Source organism: Mustelus asterias, unplaced genomic scaffold (genome assembly GCF_964213995.1).
Source record: "Mustelus asterias unplaced genomic scaffold, sMusAst1.hap1.1 HAP1_SCAFFOLD_208, whole genome shotgun sequence".
Taxonomy (NCBI): Eukaryota; Metazoa; Chordata; class Chondrichthyes; order Carcharhiniformes; family Triakidae; genus Mustelus; species Mustelus asterias.
This window is the reverse complement of record NW_027590196.1, coordinates 726,374-752,641: the sequence shown is the minus strand read 5'-3', so window position 1 is coordinate 752,641 and position 26,268 is coordinate 726,374. Positions and strand designations below refer to the sequence as shown.

Sequence of the window (26,268 nt, the reverse complement as noted above, 5' to 3'; positions counted from 1 at the left end):
GGTGTAATTCCACATCACCTGGTGTGCGTGTGAGTGTGTGTATGTGTATATGAGTGTGTGTGTGTGTGAGAGTGTGGGTATGTGTGTGTGTGTATGAGTGTGTGAGTGTGTGGATGTGTGAGTGTGGGTGCGTGTGAGAGTGTGTGTGTGTGTGTGTGAGAATGTGCGTGTGTGTGTGTGAGAATGTGCGCGTGTGTGTGAGTGTATGAGTGTGTGTGTGTGTGTGTGTATGAGTGTGTGTGCGTGGATGTGTGTGTGAGTGTATGTGTGTGTATGTGAGTGTATGTGTGTGTGTGAGCGTATGTGAGTATGTGTGAATGTGTGCGTGTGTGTGAGAGCGTATGTGTGTGTGAATGTGAGTATGTGTGTGTGTGTGTGAGAGTGAGGTGTGAGTGAATGTGTGCATGTGAGTGTGTGTGAGTTTGTGTGTGAGTGAATGTGTGTGTGAGTGTGTGTGAGAGTGTGAGTGAGTGAGAGTGTGTGTATATGAATGAGTGAGTGTGTGTGTGAGTGTGTGTATTTCTTGCCTTGTATGTGAAATAAAAGCGGTTTCAATATCTAGTCTATATGTAAATAGGCAAATGAGTTAAGGCAGATGCAGAGCATGCATGCCTCTCGAGGAATGTGTAACGACATGGTTTGAGGATGTAACCTCACTCAGGACAGCTTAAATTCTGTTCACACATTTAGAAAGGAGTTCTATTGATAATGGAAAATAAAATCAGTGTTACGTTCTCAGTCCTCTGGAGCTCCTATGTTATTAGCAAATGATGCTTTATTGGGTTAATGGACAGACACACTGCCCAGTGTATTGAACTATACAGACCGCATCCCATTCCTTGATCTTATCCAGGTTAGCTAATAGGGGCAATGAGGTCAGAAGTCATGGGCCAGAGAGGAAGAAAGGCTCACTCTGCTGAAGCAGATCCAGTAACTTATGGATGTCAGGTGAGCTAGGGATTGGGTTGTCTGTGATCTTCCCATGTTGAATACCTAACTTCTCACCATTTAGAACCACATACATATGAAGCATGAAGAATGGTATCATGGTACAGATACTGGACGACATGGAAAAGTGCCCAAGCTTGAATCACCACCGTTACGTGATGAGACAACAGGAGAGAAATTCAGATTGGTAAGTTTGCGGACGACACGAAAATGACTGGACTTGCAGATAGTGAGGAACATTGTCAGAGGCTACAGAAGGATATAGATAGGCTGGAAATTTGGGCAAAGAAATGGCAGATGGAATTCAATCCAGATAAATGCGAAGTGATGCATTTTGGTAGAACTAACATGGGGGGAGCTCTACAATAAATGGCAGAACCATAATGGGTGTAGATACACAGAGGGACCTGGGTGTGCAAGTCCACAGATCCTTGAAGGTGACGTCACAGGTGGAGAAGGTAGTGAAGGCATATGGCATGCTTGCCTTTATAGGATGGGGCATAGAGTATAAAAGTTGGGGTCTGATGTTGCAGTTGTATAGAACGTTGGTTCGGCCGCATTTGGAATACTGCGCCCAGTTCTGGTCGCCACACTACCAGAAGGATGTGGAGGCTTTAGAGAGAGTGCAGAGGAGGTTTACCAGGATGTTGCCTGGTATGGAAGGGCTTAGTTATGAGGAGAGATTGGGTAAACTGAGGTTGTTCTCACTGGAAAGACGGAGGATGAGGGGTGACCTAATAGAGGTGTATAAAATTATGAAAGGCATAGATAGGGTGAACGGTGGGAAGCTTTTTCCCAGGTCGGTGGTGACGTTCACGAGGGGTCATAGGTTCAAGGTGAGGGGGGAGAGGTTTAACACGGATATCAGAAGGACGTATTTTACACAGAGGGTGGTGGGGTCCTGGAATGCGCTGCCGGGCAAGGTGGTGGAGGCGGACACACTGGGAACGTTTAAGACTTATCTAGATAGCCACATGAACGGAGTGGGAATGGAGGGATACAAAAGAATGGTCTAGTTTGGACCAGGGAGCGTCACGGGCTTGGAGGGCCGAAGGGCCTGTTCCTGTGCTGTATTGTTCTTTGTTCTTTGTAGCACAGACAGTGGCCATTTGGCCCACTGTACTAGCTACTTGGACCCAGTCCCCACACATATCCTAAAGCCCTTCAATTACATAAAAGGAAACAGTGGGCAGAACTTAATTCGAGTCTACCAACTGAGGGAGTCAGATCCTGTCTCCCTCGATTTGGCACTGAGTGCCTTTGAATGACAAAACCCCCCTGGGTGCTCACAACATGTCATAGTTATTTATATTTTTAAAATGCAATCAATTCCATGTTAATAATTCCCAAGTCAAAAGGTTGTGTCTTTGAGCCCCAGAGCTTGAGAACATGCAGAAGCCAGTGCTCTAATCAGCTATGGAAGCAATCCTGCATTGTTAAATGTGCCACCATTTTGCTAAAATGTTAAAACTGAGGGATGTAACTGCTTCAGTGGTTTAGGCGATTATCTTAGTTGGCTAGAAGACTAGTTCGGAATAATACCAACAGTGCAAGTTTGATTCTCATTCAGGCTGAGGTAGACCTGGGACCTGCCTCCCTGCTTTTGCCCAAAAGTGGATAATAAAACCAACACCGACAAAAAATGCCAAGATAAAGAGCTCCGGATGAAGAATCAGCAAAGAATGAGCTTTTGGGCACGGCATTCATGAGTTAATAAATATAAATAATTACTTTTTCAATTAAAATTCAACATTGATAATTAAATATTTAGATGTTCAACTGAAGACATCTGACCAATGGAAAGTAGAACATAAAAGTGAAGGTTATAGATTCAGAACTTTACATTTTGGACCATTTATTTTAATAAAGAAATGATCATTATCTGTTTGATTTTAAAGTGTGATATCATTAGCCAAGGATACAGATAGCACTGAAGCAAAGCACACAACAGCTGTGATTGTACAGGTGTAAATCCAAAGATTTATTATCCAGCAATGAAGATCAAGGTCGGGTCTGTGGCACAGGAATTAAGAAGCAAGGTTGGAGGCAATCGGAATTAAAAATAGCTGCAAATCCTTAGCCTCTCAATTAACAACCACACAGCTGAAGCACTTGGGGTATTGAAAAACCGTTCTATTCTACCCATGGGATCTGCCAGAACTCAACAAAGACAATCACTGAGAGAAGAGAAGTGCTAACAATCAGTTACACACATCTGAAGGATAATGCAATAGGAGAAAGGATAATTTCTTTCTTAGTGCACGATATGATAGCAAAACAATAAGGGACTGGATTGTCGCTCAGAAGTGGATAATGAGTTGGGAAATTTCCCAGCAGATAAACGCAGGAAAAAGTGTTCCCTATGTCTGATTTTTCTTCCTGGTTGGCAGTGGGTGGGGAGGAAGGAATTGTGGAACAAGTTATGTCTGCCACCCCCCGACACAGGTAACCAGTAAGCGCTGGCAGCAGAGACTGCCATGTGCCAAGGCAAGCTGACTAAAACGCCTGCCTCAGTCCTCTGGGACTTTGTCTATGTTGTTGTGTTAAATATTGGGCTTGCTCGCCCTCACACCCATCACCCCCTAGTCACTCCCCTTTCCCAATTCACGTCAATTTGTGCGCTCCCCCCACCCTCAAGTCCTATGCCAATTTAATGCCAATTCACCAATCACCCTTTGCTATTACACTCTCCATACCAACTCATCCACCATTCGAGATTAAATAAAATAAAGATCTAAACTCCTATAACAGGTGTTACTATGGTAAATAAAACACTCTATTCATGAAAGCCCATTCAAAACTATTAAAGACCTCAAGTTTTTAATCCCTTACGAAAACAGATTTGTATTCATAAACCCGTATCAAAAACAACTAATGGTTTAATAACATGAACAGAGAATGTTGGAAAACTTCAACAGGTCTGACAGCCTCTGGATGGAGAGAAAACAGAGTTAAAGTTTTATGTCTATTTGACTTTTCTTCAGAACTAAAAGAGGGGGGGAAATGTGTTGGATATTATACTGTATAAGAGCAGTGGAACATCTGGAAGAGTGATCAGTGAGAGCTAGGAAAGACTGCAACAAATCTGTGGCAAACTTAAGAATAGATGGGCCAGTGAGGGAAGGGGAAGAGGAAGGGGTGGTGGGGGAGGGAGGGAGGGTTTTGCATTGGGACAGTAGGGATATGTAAAAAAGGGGGTTAAAATGCAAGAGAAAGGCCAGTCTAAATTTGTTGAACCGATGTTGAGCCCTGAGGGTTGTAATGGGCCTAACTGGAAGATGAAATGTTCTCCTCCAGCTTGCATTGGGTTTCACTGGAGCACTGCAGTAGGCCAAGGACGGACATGTGGGCATGAGAGCAAGATGTTGAGTTGAAATGGCAGCAACCGGAAGGTTAGGGTCCTGCTTGCGGACAGAGAAAAGGTGTCTGCAAAGCAGTCACTCAGTCTGTGTTAAGTCTCCCCAAAAAACCTTCCCTCTTAAGTTTGCTGCATTTTGCCGCAATTTCTCCCAGCTCCTTCTAATCAGTGTTCCACCCTCATATACAATATCCAACACATTTCTGCTCTCTTTTAGTTCTGAAGATGAGGCAAATGAACTAGAAACATTAACTCTGTTTTCTCTCTCCACTGATGCTGCCAGATCGGCTGGGGTTTTCCAACATTCTCTGATTTTGTTTCAGATATCAGCATCTGCAGTATTTTGCTTTTATCATATTGGTTTAGTGACATCCTTGAGTTATCCATCAATCCGTGACCTTACAGTCCCCCTTACTGGGCTTGTTGTAGGTTGTGGAGAGCAGACAACCATAACGCTTGCTCTTGGGGTAATGTCAACACAAAGCTATTGGAATTGTTTGAGTTGTTTTTTGGCATTCTCACTGAGACAAGCTGTTTCATTTAAAATGAAAGGGCTGGGGATTTATATAACTTCACACCTTGATAGTCTGCAGACCCCATCCTTCTTCCTGAGCATTTCCATCTGATCCTATGATGCTATAAATGTAATTCACACGCTGGGGTTCTGTTGCAGCAGAAATGGGGTTAGTTTGTATTCAACACTGAGTTCAGATGGTCCGACTGGGTTTGGGATTCTCTCGTGAGTGATGCCTGTCCGATCTCTTGCTCATCAAAAACGGATCTATCAGAAATCTAGATCCAGATACCACCTGCTATTTTTAAAGGTCTTTTTAAAGCCCATGGTCTGGGAAGGGAAAGGAGGTTGAGAAACACAGGTCTAACTTATGGTTGCAATAATCTTGAGGGGATATTCACAGTAGGGCAAGTAGGTCAAGTGTTTGCTGTTTTTAACATAAACTGTTTCACATAAGGACTTTCATTAAAGGTGTGACCGTGTATTGGTTTGCACCCTAGCCCCTCCCACCTTTCCCCTTATTGGAAGGTTGGGAGGAAAGACCTCCAGCTGAATGCAAACTTCCTCTTAATGGCAGCTCTGGAGGAACAGTGGGATGGGAAGTGTTTTTAATTCAAAAAGGAGGCCACAGGTAGGAAATGTAGCCCCCATGGTGCCAACAATTAGGTCAAATGGTTCCCCTCCATTACTATTAGTGCCAGATTATATTCATCAGATAAGACCATAAGACATAGGAATAAAATTAGGCCACTCGGCCCATCGAGTCTGCTCCGCCATTCAATCATGGCTGATATTTTTCTCATCCCCATTCTCCTGCCTTTTCCCCATAACCCCAGATCCCCTTATTAATCAAGAACCTATCTATCTCTGTCTTAAAGACACTCAATGACCTGGCCTCCACAGCCTTCTGCGGCAAAGACTTCCACTGAGTGACGTGAGAGTAGAAATTGCAGAGGCACTGGCCATGAATTTATAATCCTTATTCGATATAAGAGTTGTGCCAGTGGGTTAGGGTGAACTGCAGCTACCAAGCACATTTGTGGGTGGGTAGATAAGCCAGAACAAGCTCTTAGCTGTAAGATAAGCAGGACTGTCAGCATGGACAACTTGGGCCGAAGGGCCTGTTTCCATGCTATAAAGCTCTATGACTTTTCCTGGTGAAACAAAAACAGAAAATGCAGGTCTGACAGCATCTGTGAAGAGAGAATAGAGCCAATGTTTCGAGTCTGGGTGACCCTTCATCACAGCTGATTCAATCAGGGCGGGACGGTGGCACAGTGGTTAGCACTGCTGCCTCACAGCGTCAGAGACCAGGGTTCAATTCTGGCCTCCAGTCGCTGTCTGTGTGGAGTTTGCGCGTTCTCCTTGTGTCTGTGTGGGTTTCCTCCGGGTGCTCCGATTTCTTCCCACAGTCCAAAGATGTGCGGGTTAGGTTGATTGGCCATGCTAAATTGACCCTAGTGTCAGGGGAATTAGCAGGATAAATATGTGGGGCTACGGGAATAGGGCCTGGATGGGATTGTGGTCGGTGCAGCCTCAATGGGCCAAATGGCCTCTTTCTGCACTGTAGGGATTCCATGATTATAATCACCTGATGAATGTTTTTAAAATTCATTTAAGGGATATGGATGTCATTGCTTAGGCCAGCATTTATTGCCATTGCTACCTGCCCTTTAGAAGATAGCGGTGAGCTGCCTTAAAATGCTGCAATCCTCGAGTTGTGGACACACCCACCGTGCTGTTAGGGAAGGAATTCCAAGATTTTGACCCAGTATCAGTGAAGGAACAGTGATATATCTCCAAGTCATATGGTAGTGGTTTGGAGGGGAACTTGCAGGTGATGTGTTCCCAAGTATCTGCTGCTCTTGTTCTTCTAGAGAGTAGTAGTCGTGGGGTTGGAAGGTGCTGCCTAAGGAATTTTGGTGAGTTCCTGCAGTGCATCTTTTTAAAGTTTATTTATTAGTGTCACAAGTAAGCTTATATTAACACTGCAATGAAGTTACTGTGAAAATCCCCTAGTCACCACACTCTTGTAGTCACTAACACATTAGTCACTCCACCAAAAGAATATCAGGACAACCTGGTAACAACCAAAATTGAAGCATTGACACTGAAAAGATTATGAGACAGTCAGGACGATTCCCATCATCCATTTAAATATTCAGTCCCTCTGTTACCAACGCACAGTGGCAGCTGTGTGAAACATCTAGAAATTGCTGCAGCAACTCACCAAGGCTCCTTCAACAGCAGCTTCCAAACTCATGACTTCTACCACCTAGAAGGACAAGGACAGTAGGAACACCACCAACTGAAAGTTCCTCTCCAAGACACACACCATTCTGACTTGGAACTATACCGCTGTCTCTTCATTGTCTCTGGGTCAAAATCCTGGAATTCTCTCCCTAACAGCACTGAATGTACTTACATTATATGTACTGCAGAGGTTCTAAAAGATGGCTCACCAGCACCTTCTCAAGGGCAACTAGCAATGGACAATAAATGGTTGACTTAGCCAATGACATCCATGTTTCATTTTCTTCAATTTTTGGAATTCTCTAGCGGGTTAGAATCCTGAGGATTGTGAGTACATCACCACTGAAGGTATCGAAGGAAGAGAGAGACAAAATTTTAGTCTTTCTTGGGGAGTGGGCAGGAAAGTGGAGTTGAAGCCCAAGGTTAGCCATGAATGGTGCAGCAGGCTCAATGGTCTGTGTGCTCACTCTTCTTCAGCTCCAGTGTGACAGGCAATTATTCAAATCCATGTAAAGGCGTTAGAGAGTGCGGAAAAGATTGATGAGAATGATATCAGGGACGAGAGGTTTCAGTTAAGGGACTGATTGGCTGTTTTTCTTAGAAAAGAGAAAGGTGAAAGGAGATTTGATAAAAATGTTCAGAATCATGAGGGATCCAGGCAGAGTTTCCATTAGTGGAAGGGTTGAGAGCGAGAGGAGATCAAGATAAGGTGAATGGCAAAAGAACAACATTTGAAAATACTTTTTTGCACAACAAGTGGTCAGGATCTGGAATGCATTGCCTAAAATTGCAGTGGAGACAGATTTGGCTTTCAATTGGGGATTGGATTCGCATCTGAAGAGAAAACATTTGCAGACCCACAGAGAAAGGGCTGGGGTATGGGACTAGTTGTTGGAATAGATGTGATATACTGAATGGCCTCCTTCTGAGCTGCAATCACTCTTTGATTGATTGATTCTGTAACATATTTGGGCTCCACTTTACTCATCATGCTTCTGGACAATTGCCCTCTTCTCCTGCTCGCTACTCAAACCAAGTCACAATTGAAGTGTTAATCTCCAGGATCACAAAATGTGCTTTTGCTTACCATGGGCATGCTGTTAACAACATCAGAACCTCGGCGGCGGATAAACGTGACAGTGAATCCTAACCCCAGGTGAATCATGACCCCCAATTTCCTTAGCATATTCCACAAGAAGAATGCATCCTCCAAACCTCACTCTATGACCACACTTGCTTACACTTTGGCTAATTGTGCAATACCTAAAAATACACAATGGTGTCAATAACTCAACCTAACACAGTTAATTTGTGAACTATGATATAGTAGGGTCATTGTTTGATTATAACAAAGCACAATGTAAATGGACCATACTATTATCCAACAAGACCACACCATATCGGAATCATCAGTACTTAGTTGCGTAAGCTACTTTTAAAAGAGAAAATAAATCTTGCTCTCCATTACCTGATGATCGAGATTGAAATCAGTAGGTCCAAAGGCAGTGCCCAAGAACAGTTCTTTCCGACCATTATTCTGTTTTATCTCATTTGCACCAATCCATCAAAGCTAGGCTCGTTCACTTTCATAATACACCATCCACTGATAGCAGACCCTTGCTATTCAATATCCCAAACACACACTGTCAACCTCAACTTCTGTTAGGAACCCTGTTTCAAACTGCAAAAGCATTAATTAACCTTCGTTAAATGTCTATCAACTGCCCAATATCAAAGTTTACCCTCAATAATTTACACCAATTCTATATTGCACATTTCCTCATTTTATGTCTTTTAGGCATAAATTTTAATACAAAAACAGAAAGTAAATAATTATATCTGATTCAAGACCATCAAACTGAAACTGATGACTGAGGCTGAATCTACCTATGTTCTATATTTATATGCACAATCTATCTATATTTCAGGATTATGGAAATTCTAGACTGATTATACAAAATTCCCTCGTGAAGTTAGTAAACGCTTAAGATCGGATGAATCCAGGAATGAGCTGATAGGAAATTCAGATATGATAAATGGACAGGTTCGGTCTTACTGCTTAGTCATTCAGAATAAAATTACATAATCTTGCAACATCTCAAGAACTGGTTATAAAATGTAGAAGAGAAACTAGGGTCTACTGAAGTAGATATGCTGAGGTCAATCAATATTAAAAAAGCGGATTCTTCTAAACCTGAAGCTACTTCCAGAAAAGCTGTACAAGTCTTTATGCTTTTTTTAAAAACCACATATTTAGTTTGAAGGAATGCAGCCATCCCTGATGTAATAACTCTGAGTCTAATCTGGCAGTAACTGCCTGTTAAGATGTGCGATGTTCAGTTGCATTTTTAATGTGTCTATAATTTAGCACACCTCTGTAAACTTTAATTCTTTTCAGTTCGTGTTATATATTATATAACTTCAAGAATGTTTACAGAGTGTGCATTACATCATCTAAGAAATGCTTTATTCCTGAATAACCAATGAAAGAAAAGACAATTGATGTTTAAAGGATTGTTTGTGCTACAATAATAGTCTAATAAAAGGGACTCTTCTCAGTTCCCAGAACAAGTGTTTGTACATCATCTGCCAATGTACCACTCTGAACACCATTAGTACTTCTACAGAGTAATGGTAGCAAGCAAAGCATTGCTGGTTGCAAAATGTTTAATAAAATAGCATTGAGCGATACTGTGCCCAGCTGACAAGGAAGCATTATATCCTTCCGGCAGCCAACATTACCTGAACGTGTCTAGCCCATATGTCACTCACAGCCATAGCCAAGGTCATGCCAACTTTTAATTGGCGTCTTTCATTTCTACTCAAAATGTCATGTAACTATGACAATACATTGAGAAGTCCAATTAATGTGCTATGGTACCAATATGTATCTCAGTTGATGAATCAAATCTGGAGAGTCATATCCCTACATGTATAAATGTGGATTGCAGTGTTAAGTATCCAGTGATGGACCCCTGAGCCACATTCTCTGCTGATAACAAGGGAGATGCAATATGTGTAGCAGAAAATGCTGCATCTTTGACCAGATCCCTACATTCACCCATCAACCAGGGTGTAAGTCTCTTGTTTATGACCTTGTTTAATCAGTGCTCTGCAGCAATGCTATACACAAGAGATCTTCCCTCTTTTGGAAAACTTATCCAAAAAACTAGTAGAAAAGAGTTTGTAAATAAATAAACCATACTGCATTGAAAGCTCACATCACTCAGGTTTCTGACGTTCTCTGTGTCTTATTAAGCAGTGTGAACTTTTTTGTGTGTGCTATGTTCAAAAGGAATATTAAATTTGAGATCTACATTGTGATGCATAGATTTGATCCAAATAAAGAGCGTGGATAAAGCATGTTGTGGCCACATGATTTCTGAATATCAGGAACTCTGCTGAAAACCTCACCTCAATAACACTCCAAATACAAACAGGGTCCAATAATGTTGGACCACTATAGAACAGACATACTATTGTCATTCTGGAGAGATTTTGTGGCCTCAATTTCTAAAACAAGAGCATAAACATGGCTGGAATCTATATGGCAAAACCCCAGGGAAATCTTGTGACAAAACAACAAAAATAGCAAATACGGTGAAAGAGTTTGTTCATGTAACCAGCATCTATCTCTGCACATCCACAAATATTTGGTGTTTTCTGACTCATCTATTCCCTGTGGATGGTTTTGGTTCCCTTTGGTCTCCCCTCCACCAATCTACACAATAACCTAGAGGCTGTTGAGACCCCATCGAATCAAAAAAAATCTCTCAGACTAACTTCCGACATTTTTGGCACAGAAAAGAATGATAATTTTCAGTTTTATGTACTTTGGGCATACTAAAGGCACCAGTGAAAACAATCCAGAATAACTCCTGCCTATTCTGTTCAAAGTAAATAATATAACAATAATAATTAATTTAAAACATCCAACTCTGCTCAAAGGTCCGGCTTTTGAGTAAATCTGTTGCATGTGGGAAATGCAACTCACCTCTGTCCAGCTGTAAACTATTAATTCTACTCAGACACTTTAGTGTCCTGAACTCACCATGTGCAGACACACTACACAATTCCAGTTGTCTACAAGTGGCGTTCCACGTACTCAATCACCTTTATGTTACAGTCTCACTGGTATAAACTAGCTCAGCAATCCAGCAGTTGAAATATAGCGACATTTATTCCATTGCAGGCTTGCAGTGTCTGCCTGACAGTCCCATTAGAAAATGCACATTGCATCGATAAATTAAAAATATTTATATAAAGGAAGAAATATTAATACTTCTTTTCTAAATAATTTGAAGGCACCCAGCCTTTTTGAGAGCATCCACTGTCTATTATTTGACAGTACCACCAACCGTTGGGATTACGTTCCAGCACCTCCACAGAGCAGCCTTCTTGGAAACCCATGGTTTCTTCATCTCCCTGATAGTCAGCGACTGTAACATACACTTCCCTCCAGTTATTCTGAATGAACTGAGGCTTCCCCTGAATGCACACTGCCTTTGGTCTCACAGCTGAAACAGGAATTCCATTTCTTTGGCAAGTTCTGCCCATGGCATCAGATTCATTTACGTCGCACCTTTCTGAAGGTCTGACCTTTGCCTGGTTGGGAACTGACATTGAAGCTGGGTGCAGAGTGTCAGACTCATCGCTCTTCTTCCGTAAGCGGATATTATTGAAGGATGCATTACGGCGAATATTTACTGTGGACCGGATATTCTCGTGGCACGTCATAGATTCATTCCTCCTGAGTGTTCCAGCGAGGTTGTTACTTTCTTTGCTCGAGGGGGAAACAAAAACAGATTGTGGCCTCACAGCTACCTGTTTCAACCCATTTCTCATCTTTACTGAACCATTCGTGCTTCCTCCTAGCCTAGTAAAGCCACCAGGGGGTTTTGCAGGAATTGGGGGAGTTGCTCTCTTTAGACCAAGGTTGATGTTGTTTAATGCCTGCACCTTGTTGTCTATTTTCTCCATGTTGTTAAGTTGGTTTTCATTCACTGAGCTCTCTCCACAAAACGCTTCAGCCTCTCCAGGACTCTTTGCTGGCCTGCCACCAACATGCTCTAAGTAGAAGACAGGAGCCCAGCCCTCAGCATCTCCAATTCGAATAAACCACCAACCACTGTCCTGTTTTTCCAGAACCTCCACCATTACTCCTGCTGGGAAACTGATTTCATTGTCCTGAACTTTTTCATATTTATCCACCGTTCTGTACTGGCATGATGATTCCGTTTCCTGCTCACTAGGTCTTGCTAGTCCAATTTGGATGGGTGATGCATTTGTGGTAAGATCCACTATGCTTTTGGTGAAAGAGTCTTCTGAATTTTCAGATGATGTCAGTGAGATAGTTTCTGCATCATCGATTTTTGTCCCTTTGGAGCTGTGTTTCAGCTGTCCTGTAGGCCTAAGGTGGCGTCTGATAGTGCTGATCTCCATAGTTTGTGCTTCTGGTTTCACCAGTAAAGGCTTTGGTCTCACAGAGGGCTTTGATTTGGTTACGGGACTGGGGGTAGCATTCTGCTCTGTGGGGACAGCATTCTGCTCTGTGGGTGCATTAGTTTCTAACACCTCCTTGTCTTTCTTTGGCACTGTTTTCGGGATGGTGCAGGCACTTATATCAGAGGTGGATTTGCAGCAACTCTCACCACTTTTTCTAGCATCAATCTTTTTCTCAGATTTTAACTGAAGTTCTTTTGGAGAGTGTTTTGGTGAAATGTATTTTGGTGAAGTGTTGGTCTCAGATGCTGCAGCAACTTCAGTAACAGTTTCATAAAGCCGATTAGATTCTAAACTATTGCTGCTGCCATTTTGGTTCCGTTCTTTATTACTAAGAGGATGTACAGGCTGGTCATCAAGGGACAAGTTTTCTGAAGATTTGCTCACCTCGAAGCGGGTTCTCCGCAGTGTGGATAATGAGCAGGATTTGCTTTGGTGTTGGTTGGACTCGGCTTGGTCATGACTTAATGAAGCCTCCTTTGTCTGTTCATCAGCTCCCAACGTCAACCCAGTTTGGGGCTCAGGGTCAAAGATTGCAGCAGGAACATCATACTCTGGTTCCTCAAACTTGGCTTTTTGCTGCATGCAATCATTCTCATTTTCTGCATCCTTTTCCTCAGAGCTTGGCTTGTTTTTGGTGGGTGGTGCTGGGGGAGGTATTTTTGGCCGGATTAGTGTGCTACTTCTTCTTGACAGATTTGGCTTTTTCCTCTTGTCAATGTATGAAGATGGTGCCCAGCCCTCTTGCTGTCCAATTTGCACATACCACCAGCCACCTAAATTTTTCTCAATCACCTGAGGATTGAACATGTAAACAGTTACTTCAGACAGGTATCAAAGGACAATGAGACAAAGATAGTATGTAAAACATGTTGCCAGAACCACAAGTGAATGTACAGATTGTCATGTGAATGTACCTTTAAGAAAGGTTCTTGTTTAAAAATCATGCAGCTTACAGCTTCAATGAGGTCACTAGGGGTGGAGCTAAGCTGTGGCAGTCAGGTGATCGGGCTTTCAGTTTTATTTGTGGCAGTCAGGTGATCAGGATTTTTTCCTTTGGGCTTTCAGTTTCGTTTTGGGAAGCAGTTTAGCAGCAAGCTCAGAAGCAGTCTCTCTCTCTCCCTGTTATTTCTTGCTATTTGGTTCTGCCTTAAAGAAGCTGTGTTTTGGGAAACAGATTTGATTACAATCTCTTCTGAGTTTCTTCACAAGGGATTTTCAGCATTCAACCCAGGAGGCGGGATTCCTGTAACGAGTAGCCATTAACCTGGATTGTGCTTATTTGGAGGGTTTTGTGTATTGGATGTTGGCTTTGGTTGGAGCACATTAGAGATATTTCCTTAAGAGTTATACATTATCCTGGTTGTTGTGATTCTTGTTTGTAATTGTTAAAAGTTCTTGCTAACAGTCTTACTATACATGTCAACAATAATCTTAATTAAACTTTGTTTTTGATAAAAGGTCCTTGTGGGTCAGTTGAATCACACCTGGAGTGAAACCTCTCATGCTCACCCTAGCCAAATTCAATGTAAAACATTACGGGTCAGGCGAGCTTCACAGAACACCTTGAAGTATCAAACCTGACTTGTAATAATAAATGACTTGCCAACTTTTATACCTGATGCCTTGGCCGATGAGGGCAAACATGCTGTACGCCTTATTGAACATCTTAACCACCTGTGTTGCTACTTTCATGGATCTATATGCCCAGATCCCTCTGTATGTCAATGTTCCTACGGGTTCTGTCATTTACTGTATAATTCACACTTGAATTTGATCTTCCACCTTGCATTTGTCTGGATTAAACTCTATCTGCCATTTCTCTGCCCAAGTCTGCAATCGAGCTATATTCTGGTTCAAAGCAGACAAGAAGACAGAGCCATGAGATGACCTCAGCAGTGGAGCTTAATGCAGGTAGGCTGTGAGGAGAAGATAGTCCTGGCGCATATGGAAAAGAAACAGGGCTAAGAGGGACCCAAAGAAGGGCTGTTGTTTAAAGTTTATTTATTAGCGTCACAAGTAGGCTTACATTCACACTGCAATGAAGTTACTGTGAAAATCCATTGTCATCACATCTGTTTGGGTTACATAGAACATAAAACATAGAAAGCCACAGCACAAACAGGCCCTTCGGCCCACAAGTTGCGCCGATCACATCCCCACCTCTAGGCCTATCTATAGCCCTCAATCCCATTAAATCCCATGCACTCATCCAGAAGTCTCTTAAAAGACCCCAACGAGTTTGCCTCCACCACCACCGACGTCAGCCGATTCCACTCACCCACCACCCTCTGAGTGAAAAACTTACCCCTGACATCTCCTCTGTACCTACCCCCCAGCACCTTAAACCTGTGTCCTCTCGTAGCAACCATTTCAGCCCTTGGAAATAGCCTCTGAGAGTCTACCCTATCCAGACCTCTCAACATCTTGTAAACCTCTATCAGGTCACCTCTCATCCTTCGTCTCTCCAGGGAGAAGAGACCAAGCTCCCTCAACCTATCCTCATAAGGCATACCCCCCAATCCAGGCAACATCCTTGTAAATCTCCTCTGCACCCTTTCAATGGCTTCAACATCTTTCCTGTAATGAGGTGACCAGAACTGCGCGCAGTACTCCAAGTGGGGTCTAACCAGGGTCCTATAAAGCTGCAGCATTATCTCCCGACTCCTAAACTCAATCCCTCGATTAATGAAGGCCAGTACGCCGTACGCCTTCTTGACCGCATCCTCCACCTGCGAGGCCGATTTAAGAGTCCTATGGACCCGGACCCCAAGGTCCTTCTGATCCTCTACACTGCTAAGAATGGTACCCTTCATATTATACTGCTGCTTCATCCCATTGGATCTGCCAAAATGGATCACCACACACTTATCCGGGTTGAAGTCCATCTGCCACTTCTCCGCCCAGTCTTGCATTCTATCTATGTCTCGCTGCAACTTCTGACATCCCTCCAAACTATCCACAACACCACCTACCTTGGTGTCGTCAGCAAACTTACCAACCCATCCCTCCACTTCCTCATCCAGGTCATTTATGAAAATGACAAACAGCAAGGGTCCCAGAACAGATCCCTGGGGCACTCCACTGGTCACTGACCTCCATGCAGAGAAAGACCCCTCCACAGCCACTCTCTGCCTTCTGCAGGCAAGCCAGTTCTGGATCCACAAGGCAACAGCCCCTTGGATCCCATGCCCTCTCACTTTCTCAAGAAGTCTTGCATGGGGGACCTTATCGAACGCCTTGCTGAAGTCCATATAGACCACATCCACCGCTCTTCCTTCGTCAATGTGTTTGGTCACATTTTCAAAGAACTCAACCAGGCTCGTAAGGCACGACCTGCCCTTGACAAAGCCGTGCTGACTACTTTTGATCATACTAAACTTCTCTAGATGATCATAAATCCTGTCTCTCAGGATCCTCTCCATCAACTTACCAACCACTGAGGTTAGACTCACCGGTCGGTAATTTCCCGGGCTGTCCCTGTTCCCTTTCTTGAATATAGGGACCACATCTGCAATCCTCCAATCCTCCGGAACCTCTCCCGTCTCCATCGACGATGCAAAGATCATCGCCAAAGGCTCCGCAATCTCCTCCCTCGCCTCCCACAGTAACCTGGGGTACATCCCATCCGGTCCCGGCGACTTACCAACCTTGATGCCATTCAATAGTTCCAACACATCCTCTTTCTTTATGTCCACATGCTCGATCCTTTCTGTCCACCGCAAACCAGCAGTACAACCACCCAGATCCCTTTCCACTGTGAATACCGAGGTAAAGTATTCATTACACTGAGGGAGAATTTAGCATAGCCAATGCACCTATCCAGCACGTCTTTCAGGCTGTGGGAGGAAACCGGAACACCCGGAGGAAACCCACGCAGACTCAGGGAGAACGTGCAGACGCTGCACAGACAGTGACCCAAGCCAGGAATCAAGCCCGGGTCCCTGGCGTTGTGAGGCAGCAGTGTTAATCACTGTGCCACCATGCTGCCCCGGGTCCCTGGCGCTGTGAGGCAGCAGTGCTAATCACTGTGCCACCGTGCTGCCCTGGGTCCCTGGCGCTGTGAGGCAGCAGTGCTAACCACTGTGCCACCATGCTGCTCATATTGGTGGAAATTGTACCAAGAAGCGCAACTAGCATTAAGCTACTTGGATGTGATGGTGGTTGAAGCCTTAAAAAAAAAGAGCTGGAATTTGGCTTGAGCAAATTCATAGATCTGAAAAAAATGTGTGGCTAGAATTAGTGCCATATTTTCTAAATGGGGGAAGGTCTTGTGGCGTAGTATGTAGCTTCCCCCCTTTGAGCCAGAAGCTCTGGGTTCGAGTCTCACTCTAGGACTTGATGACCAAGGAAGATGGCTTTCTAACACCGGCAAACAGGTTGAGTATTAACTTGCAATTCTTTCTAAAATATACCAATGGTAGGCAGTATCAGAGGGAGAGATTCCTGATCAAACACGTATTGGAAAGATATCAGAGCCTATATAATCACTATCCAAAGCTCAAGACTACTACATGCAAGTAAAAGGTTTATGTTGCCATAGCAAATTGGACTCCTTGGGGTTCACCAGTTGGTTAGGTGGGTCAGATTTGCGCTAACAGCATTTTTCTGACTTGCTTCTTTGACCTACCTGTGGTGGAAATCACAATGCTGTGGATCGGAACATGCCTTCAGGCAGAGAACTTAAGAAGATAAACAGATTCTAAGTCGATCTATCTCTGCTATATCTGCTATTTAAAGTGTAATTTGCAGTTCACTTTGATCACAATTTGCCTGTTAACTCATGTTTGATGTTGATTTTGGGTTGATTATTAAAGTAGAAGTTGTAAAAAGTGCAATATTGTTCCTTTTTATTGTTGGGAGCCATTTAATAACAGACACATAGAAAGTAGCAACAGGAGTAGGCCATTCAGCCCTTCGAGCCTGCTCTGCCATTCATTTTGATCATGGCTGATTATCAAATTCAATATCCTGATCCCCCCTTCCCCCGCAAATCCCTCGATCCCTTTAGACCCAAGAGTTATATCTAATTTCTTCTTGTGCAACAGTCGCTGAAAGTAAGCGCGCAGGTACAGCAGGCAGTAAAGAACGCAAATGGTATGTTGGCCTTCATAGCGAGAGGATTTGAGTATAGGGACAGGGATATTTTGCTGCAATTGTACAGGGCATTGGTGAGGCCACACCTGGCGTACTGTGTGCAGTTTTGGTGTCCTTATCTGAGGAAGATGTCCTTGCTATAAAGGCAGTACAGCGAAGGTTTACCAGGCTGATTCCTGGGAAGGCAGGTCTATCATATGAGGAGAGACTAAGTCAGTAAAGATTATGTTCACTGGAGTTTAGAAGAGTGAGAGGGGATCTCATAGAAACTTATAAAATTCTAACAGGGTTAGACAGGGTAGATTCAGAAAGAATGTTCCCAATGGTGGGGGAGTCCAGAACTAGGGGTCATAGTTTGAGGATAAGGGGTAAACCTTTTAGGAGTGAGATGAGGAGAAATTTCTTCACCCAGAGGGTGGTGAATGTGTGGAATTCACTATCACAGAATGTAGCTGAGGTCAAAATGTTGTAAATTTGGTTATTTTGTTTCCTGACCTCGACATGATTATAACATTTTGCAAATAAGTATTGAGCTTCCCTGTGCCAGATTCTACTGACGATTGTTAAAACCTGCTGTGTACCTCGGCTTTTTGTCCGCCACGGAAGCTGATCCCATCAGCAATGTGAGTCTGGAATTCTGCAATGGTGTAATACTCCACTTCAACAGCAGGGGGATCTGGAGGCTTTGGCAGCGGGAAACCCTGTACAATGCAACAAAGGAACACTGATTAAAAGCCTTGAAATGAATCTGGTATTTTCACAACCTTTATTGTAAAAGAATATTTTAGCTTATTTGGTTAATAAATGTATGATTGGAGGATAGCAAATGTGGTCCCGTTATTTAAGAAGGGGAGCAAGGATAACCCGGGTAATTATAGGCCGGTGAGCTTGACGTCTGTCGTAGGAAGTTGTTGGAGAAGATTCTTAGAGATAGGATGTATGCGCATTTAGAACTGAATAATCTCATTAGCGATAGCATGGTTTTGTACGAGGGAGGTCATGCCTCACAAATTTGGTTGAGTTTTTTGAGGAGGTGACAAAAACGATTGACGAGGGAAGGGCCGTGGATGTCGTCTATATGGATTTTAGTAAAGCGTTTGACAAGGTCCCTCATGGCAGGCTGGGGCAAAAGGTTAAATCTCACGGGATAAAAGGTGAGCTAGCTAGATGGGTGGAGAACTGGCTTAGCCATAGAAGTGGAGATGCCGGCGTTGGACTGGGGTAAACACAGTAAGAAGTTTAACAACACCAGGTTAAAGTCCAACAGGTTTATTTGGTAGCAAAAGCCACACAAGCTTTCGGAGCTGCAAGCCCCTTCTTCAGGTGAGTGGGAATTCTGTTCACAAACAGAGCATATAAAGACACAACCTCAATTTACATGAATAATGGTTGGAATGCGAATACTTACAACTAATCAAGTCATTAAGAAACAAAACAATGTGAGTGGAGAGAGCATCAAGACAGGCTAAAAAGATGTGTATTGTCTCCAGACAAGACAGCCAGTGAAACTCTGTGGGGGTTACAAATAGTGTGCCATGAACCCAATATCCCGGTTGAGGCCGTCCTCGTGTGTGCGGAACTTGGCTATCAGACGCTGCGACAACGGATGAATGAACACCGCTCGACAATCACCAGGCAAGACTGTTCTCTTCCTGTTGGGGAGCACTTCAGCGGTCACGGGCATTCGGCCTCTGATATTCGGGTAAGCGTTCTCCAAGGCGGCCTTCGCGAAACACGACGGCGCAGAGTCGCTGAGCAGAAACTGATAGCCAAGTTCCGCACACACGAGGACGGCCTCAACCGGGATATTGGGTTCATGGCACACTATTTGTAACCCCCACAGAGTTTCACTGGCTGTCTTGTCTGGAGACAATACACATCTTTTTAGCCTGTCTTGATGCTCTCTCCACTCACATTGTTCTGTTTCTTAAAGACTTGATTAGGTCTAAGTATTCGCATTCCAACCATTATTCATGTAAATTGAGGTTGTGTCTTTATATGCTCTGTTTGTGAACAGAATTCCCACTCACCTGAAGAAGGGGCTTGCAGCTCCGAAAGCTTGTGTGGCTTTTGCTACCAAATAAACCTGTTGGACTTTATCCTGGTGTTGTTAAACTTCTTACTGTGTTTAGCCATAGAAGACAGAGGGTAACAGTGGAGGGGTCTTTTCCCGGTTGGAGGTCTGTGACTAGTGGTGTTCCGCAGGGCTCTGTACTGGGACCTCTGCTGTTTGTGATATATATAAATGATTTGGAGGAAGATGTAACTGGTGTGATCAGTAAGTTTGCGGACGACACAAAGATTGCTGGAGTTGCGGATAGTGATGAACATTGTCAGAGAATACAGCAGGATATAGATAGGCTGGAACATTGGGCGGAGAAATGGCAGATGGAATTTAATCCAGATAAATGCGAAGTGATGCATTTCGGTAAATCTAATGTAAGGGGGAGCTACACAATAAATTGCAGAACCATCAGGAGTATAGACACACACAGGGACCTGGGTGTACAAGTCCACAGATCCTTAAAGGTGGCAGCACAGGTGGAGAGGGTGGTCAAGAAGGCATTGGCATGCTTGCCTTTATTGGACAGGGCATAGAATATAAAAGTTGGCATATGATGTTGCAACTGTATAGAACGATGGTTAGGCCACATTTGGAATACTGCATCCAGTTCTGGTCGCCACACTACCACAAGGACGTGGAGGCTTTGGAGAGAGTACAGGGAAGGTTTACCAGGCTGTTGCCTGGTATGGAGGGTCTTAGCTATGAGGAGAGATTGGGTAAACTGGGGTTGTTCTCCCTGGAAAGACGGAGGATGAGGGGCGACCTAATAGAGGTGTATAAAATTATGAAGGGCATAGATAGGGTGAACAGTGGGAAGCTTTTTCCCAGGTCGGAGGTGACGAACACAAGGGGTCACGGGTTCAAGATGAGGGAGACAAGGTTCAACACAGATGTCAGGGGGGCGTATTTTACACAGAGGGTGGAGGGGGCCTGGAATGCACTGCCAAGCAAGGTGATTGAGGCGGACACGCTGGGATCGTTTAAGACTTATCTAGATAGCCACATGAACAGACTGGGAATAGAGGGATACAAAAGAATTGTCTACTGGGCACATGAGTGGCGCAGGCTTGGAGGGCCGAAGGGCCTGTTCCTGTGCTGTATTGTTCTTTGTTCTTTGTATTCTCATTCCTTCCCATTTCAACGCTTATCATAGAATACCATCACAGAATGATTACAGTACAGAAGGAGGCCATTCGGCCTATCGAGTCTGCACTGACCACAATCCCACCCAGGCCCTATCCCTGTAACCCCATGCATTTACTCTAACCAGTCCCCCTGACACCAGGGGCAATTTAGCATGGCCAATCAACCTAAACTACACATCTTTGGACTGTAGGAGGAAACCGGAGCACCCGGAAGAAACTCATGCAGAAACAGGAGAACGTGCAAACTCCACACAGACAGTGACCCAAGCCAGGAATCGAACCCAAGTCCCTGGAGCTGTGTGGCAGCAATGCTAACCACTGTGCTACCGTGCCGCCCCATTAGTATTTTAGATTTTCAGAAAGGGCAACAAATATGAAATTGTTCCATTGATTCCAGTGATAAATGGAAGAATTCCCTTCCACATAACAAGCCCACTCCCGAGCTAACAGGAATGTAGCAAGAAACTGCTGGCAGCCCTCTCCCTCCAAGCTGCTCTTAGCTGACACCAACACAAGTATTAGTCTGACTGGAGATACTCAGATTTACAGCATGGAAAGAGGCCATTTGATCCATCTTTCCTGACTCTCTGCTCGGGGAATGCAATCCCAGTGGCTCACTCCTTCCTTAATCCGGAATTCAACATTATCCCACATTTTTCTCACATAACAACAGTGTCTCCACAACCACTCCCCAGGCAAAGCAATCCACACCACGAGAAATTTCTCCTCATTTACAATATGGTGATTTAAATTGCTGACTCCAGATCACACAGAACCATAGAAATTAGAAGCAAGAGGAGGCCATTTGGCCCTTTCAGCCTGCTCCGCCAGTCATTTTGATCATGGCTGAATTCAATATCCGGAACCCCTCCCCCTTTGTCCCATATTCCTTGATCCCTTTAGCCCCAGGAGCTATATCTCATTTTTTCTTGAAATTACACAATGTTTTGGCCTCAACCACATTCTGTGGTAGAGAATTCCACACATTCACCACCCTCTGGGTGAAGAAAGATCTCCTCACCTCAGTTCTAAAAGGTTTACCCCTTATCCTCAAACTATGACCCCTAGTTCTGGACTCCCCCACCATTGGGAACATTCTTTTGAATCTGCCGTCTAACCCTGTTAGAATTTTATAAGTTTCTATGAGGTACCCTCTCACTCTTCTAAACTCCAGTGAATATAATCCTAAGGACGGCACGGTGGCAAGTGGTTAACACTGCTGCCTCACAGCTCCAGGGACCTAGGTTCAATTCCCAGCTTGGGTCACTGTCTGTGTGGAGTTTGCATGTCCTCCCCATGTCTGCGCGGGTTTTCTCTGGATGATCTGGTTTCTTCCCGCAGTCCAAAAATGTGTGGGTTAGGTGGATTGGCCATGCTAAATTGTGCCTTAGTGTTAGGGGGACTAGCTAGGGTAAATGCATGGGGTTATGGGGATAGGGCCTGGGTGGGATTGCGGTCAGTGCAGACTCAATAAGCCGAATGGCCTCCTTCTACACTGTAAAAATCTATGATTCGAACTGACTTAGTCTCCCCTCATATGACAGACATGCCATCCCAGGAATCAGTCTGGTAAACCTTTGCTGTACTCCCTCTATAACAAGGACACCCTTCCTCAGATAAGGACACCAAAACTGCACATAATACTATTGGTGTGGCCTCACCAACACCCTATACAATTGCAGCAAAACGTCCCTATCCCGATACTCAAATCCTATCACTATGAAGGCCAACATACCATTTGCCTTCTTTACTACCTGCTGTACCTGCACGCTTACTTTCAGTGACTGATGCACGAGGACACCAAGGTCTCGTTGAGTATCCACCTCTCTCAATTTACACCCATTCAAGTAATATGTCTTCCTATTATTTCATTTGATTTATTATTGTCACATATATTAATATTATTTCTTGCGCACTATACAAAGCACACCGTACATAGAGGAGAGAGTACAGAATGTAGTGTTACAATCATAGCTAGGGTGTAGAAAAAGATCAACTTAATGCAAGGTAGGTCCATTCAAAAGTCTGATGGTAGCAGGGAAGAAGCTGTTCTTGAATCGACTGGTACATGTCCTCAGACTTTTGTATCTTTTTCCTGACGGAAGAAGATGGAAGAGAGTCTGACCGGAGTGCATGGGCTCCTTAGTTATGCTGGCTGCTTTTCCGAGGCAGCGGGAAGTGCAGACAGAGTCAATAGATGCGAGGCTGGTTTTAGTGATGGACTGAGCTTTGTTCACAACCCTTTGTAGTTCCTTGCGGTCTTGGACAGAGCAGGAGCCATACCAAGCTGTGATACAACCATGAAGAATGCTTTCTATGTTGCATCTGTAGACGTTGGTGAGAGTCGTAGCTGACATGCCAAATTTCCTTAGTCTCCTGAGAAAGTAGAGGCGTTGGTTGTGTGACGTTAGTGTCCCTTTAAGAAAGGTTTTTAAAAAAAAAAATGATTTCTGCAGCCCACAGCTTCAGTGGTTTCACGCTCACAGCCTGAGGTGGTGTCATTGCTGGAAGGAGGAAAAAAACCATGGGCAGTCAGGTGACAGAGGTTTTACAGCTTTCGTTTTGGCTGCAGGGTTAGAGGTGGTCTTAGAAACAAGCTGGAAAAGAAGTCTCTTTCTCTCTCTGTTTTACTTTGAAAATGTTACCAGTTAGCTGAAAGAAAGGCTTGTTGTCATGCTGCAGTAAAGAATCTATGCTTTTGTGCTTTGGGGAGCTGATACGACTACAAGCTGCTCTGTGTTTTCAAGGTCATTTGAAATCAGCATTCAACCCAGGGAACTGGATTCCAGTATTATGTGAGCTTTAGCCTGTGCAGTGATAAATCTGTTCAAAGAGTTTTGTTTATCGAATTTTGGTTTTAATTGGAACGCATTAGATATTCATGAAGAGCGAGTCATTATAGTGGATGTTCTGTTTCTTGTTTGTAATTGATAAAAATTCTTGCTAATTTTATTACCATACATGTCAACTATATTCTTAAATAAACTTTGTTTGATAAAAATTCCCTCGTGGGTCAATTGAATTATACCTGAAATGAAATATCTCATGCTTGTAGAGTCATAGAGGTTTACAGCATGGAAACAATCCCTTCAGTATAACTTGTCCATATCGCCTTTTTTTCACAACTAAGTTGTCCCAATTGCCCGCATTGTGCCCATATCCCTCTGTACCCATCTTACCCATGTAACTGTCTAAATGCTTTTTAAAAGACAAAATTGTACCCTCCTTTGCTACTGCTTCTGGCAGCTCGTTTCAGACACTGACCACCCTCTGAGTGAAACAATTGCCCCTCTGGACGATTTTGTATCTCTCCCTTCTCACCTTAAACCTATGCCCTCTAGTTTCAGTCTCCCCTACCTTTGGGAAAAGATGTTGACTATCTAGCTGACTATGCCCCTCATTATTTTATAGACCTCTATAAGGTCACCCCTAAGTCTCCTACGCTCCAGGGAAAAAAAGTCCCAGTCCATCCAGCCTCTCCTTATAACTCAAACCATCAAGTCTGGGAATGGAGGGATACAAACGATTGGTCCAGTTGGACCAATGAGTGGCACAGGCTTGGAGGGCCGAAGGGCCTGTTTCCTGTGCTGTACTGTTCTTTGTTCTTTGTCCCGGTAGCATCCTAGTAAAGAGACATAGATAGGATGCAAAGCTGGGCTGAAAAATGGCAGATGGAGTTTAACCCTGATAAATGTGAGGTGATTCATTTTAGTCGGACAAATTTAAATGTGGATTACAGGGTCTGAAGACTGTGGAGGAACAGAGAGATCTTGGGGTCCATATCCACAGATCTCTGAAGGTTGCCACTCAAGCGGATAGAGCTGTGAAGAAGGCCTTTAGTGTGTTAGCTTTTATTAACAGGCAGTTGGAGTTTAAGTGCCATGGGGTTATGCTGCAACTGTACAGGACTTTGGTGAGACCACATTTGGAATATTGTGTGCAGTTCTGGTCACCTCACTATAAGAAGGATGTGGAAGCGCTGGAAAGAGTGCAAAGGAGATTTACCAGGATGCTGCCTGGTTTGGAGGGTAGGTCTTATGAGGAAAGGTTGAGGGAGCTAGAGCTGTTCTCTCTCGAGTGGAGGAGGTTGAGGGGAGACTTAATAGAGGTTTATAAAATGATGAAGGGGATAGATAGAGTGAACGCTCAAAGACTATTTCCTCGGGTGGATGGAGCTATTACAAGGGGGCATAACTATAGGGATCATGGTGGGAGATATAGGAAGGATGTCCGAGGTAGGTTCTTTACTCAGAGAGTGGTTGGGGTGTGGAATGGACTGCCTGCAGTGATAGTGGAGTCAGACACTTCAGGAACATTTAAGCGGTTATTGGATAGGCACATGGAGCACACCAGGGTGATAGGGAGTGGGATAGCTTGATCTTGGTTTCAGATAAAGCTCGGCACAACATCGTGGGCCGAAGGGCCTGTTCTGTGCTGTACTGTTCTATGTTCTAAATCTTTTTTTCACTCTTTCTAATTTAATAATATCCTTTCTATAATAGGGTGACTAGAACTGTACACAGTATTCCAAGTGTGGCCTTACTAATGTCTTACACAACTTCAACAAGACGTCCCAATTCCTGTATTCAATGTCCTGGCCAATGAAACCAAGCATGCTGAATGCATCTTCATCACTCTGTCCACCTGTGACTCCATTTTCAAGGAGCTTTGAACGTGTACACCTAGATCTCTTTGTTCTATAACTCTTCCCAAAGTCCTACAATTAACTGAGTAAGTCCTGCCCTGATTCGATCTACCAAAATGCGTCACCTCGCTTTTATCTAAATTAAACGCCATCTGCCATTCATCAGCCCACTGGCCCAATTGATCAAAAGCCTGTTGCAATCGGAGAGAACTTTCTTCACTGTCCACTATGCCACCAATCTTGGTGTCATCTGCAAACTTACTAACCATGCCTCCTAAATTCTCATCCAAATCATTAATATAACAGTGGACCCAGCATTGATCCCTGAGGCACACCGCTGGTCACAGACCTCCAGTTTGAAAAACAACCCTTTACAACCACCCTCTGGCTTCAGTCTTCGGTCATCAAGGAAGTCACTCCAGAGTCACGCATCTGAGGAAGGAGCAGCGCTCCAAAAGCTCGTGATTCCAAATAAATCTGTTGGACTTTAACCTGGTGTCGTGAGACTTCTTATTCTGTCATCAAGCCAATTTTGTATCTATTTCGCTACCTCATCCTGGATCCCGTGAGATTTAACCTTATGCAACAACCTACCATGTGGTATCTTGTCAAAGGCCTTGCTAAAGTCCATGTAGACAACATCAACTGCACTGCCCTCATCTACCTTCTTGGTTACCCCTTCAAACAACTCAATCAAATTTGTGAGACATGATTTTCCACTCACAAAGCCATGCTGACTGT

General features: G+C 43.9%; 1 protein-coding gene across 3 annotated transcripts in view; it reads right to left on the bottom strand.

Moving 5' to 3' along the window:
- Nucleotides 1-1,783: 1,783 nt before the first annotated feature.
- The window catches only part of sh3pxd2aa (SH3 and PX domains 2Aa), a 622,535-nt gene continuing 598,050 nt past the window's right edge, over nucleotides 1,784-26,268 (bottom strand). For all 3 annotated transcript variants that reach the window (XM_078203748.1, XM_078203749.1, XM_078203750.1), the window contains 2 exons: nucleotides 18,254-18,373; nucleotides 1,784-13,370 (listed from right to left, as the gene is read on the bottom strand). In XM_078203748.1, coding sequence (XP_078059874.1) covers nucleotides 11,349-13,370; nucleotides 18,254-18,373 — 2,142 coding nt within the window. In that variant the 3' untranslated portion in view covers nucleotides 1,784-11,348. The remainder of the gene's footprint in view (nucleotides 13,371-18,253; nucleotides 18,374-26,268) is intronic.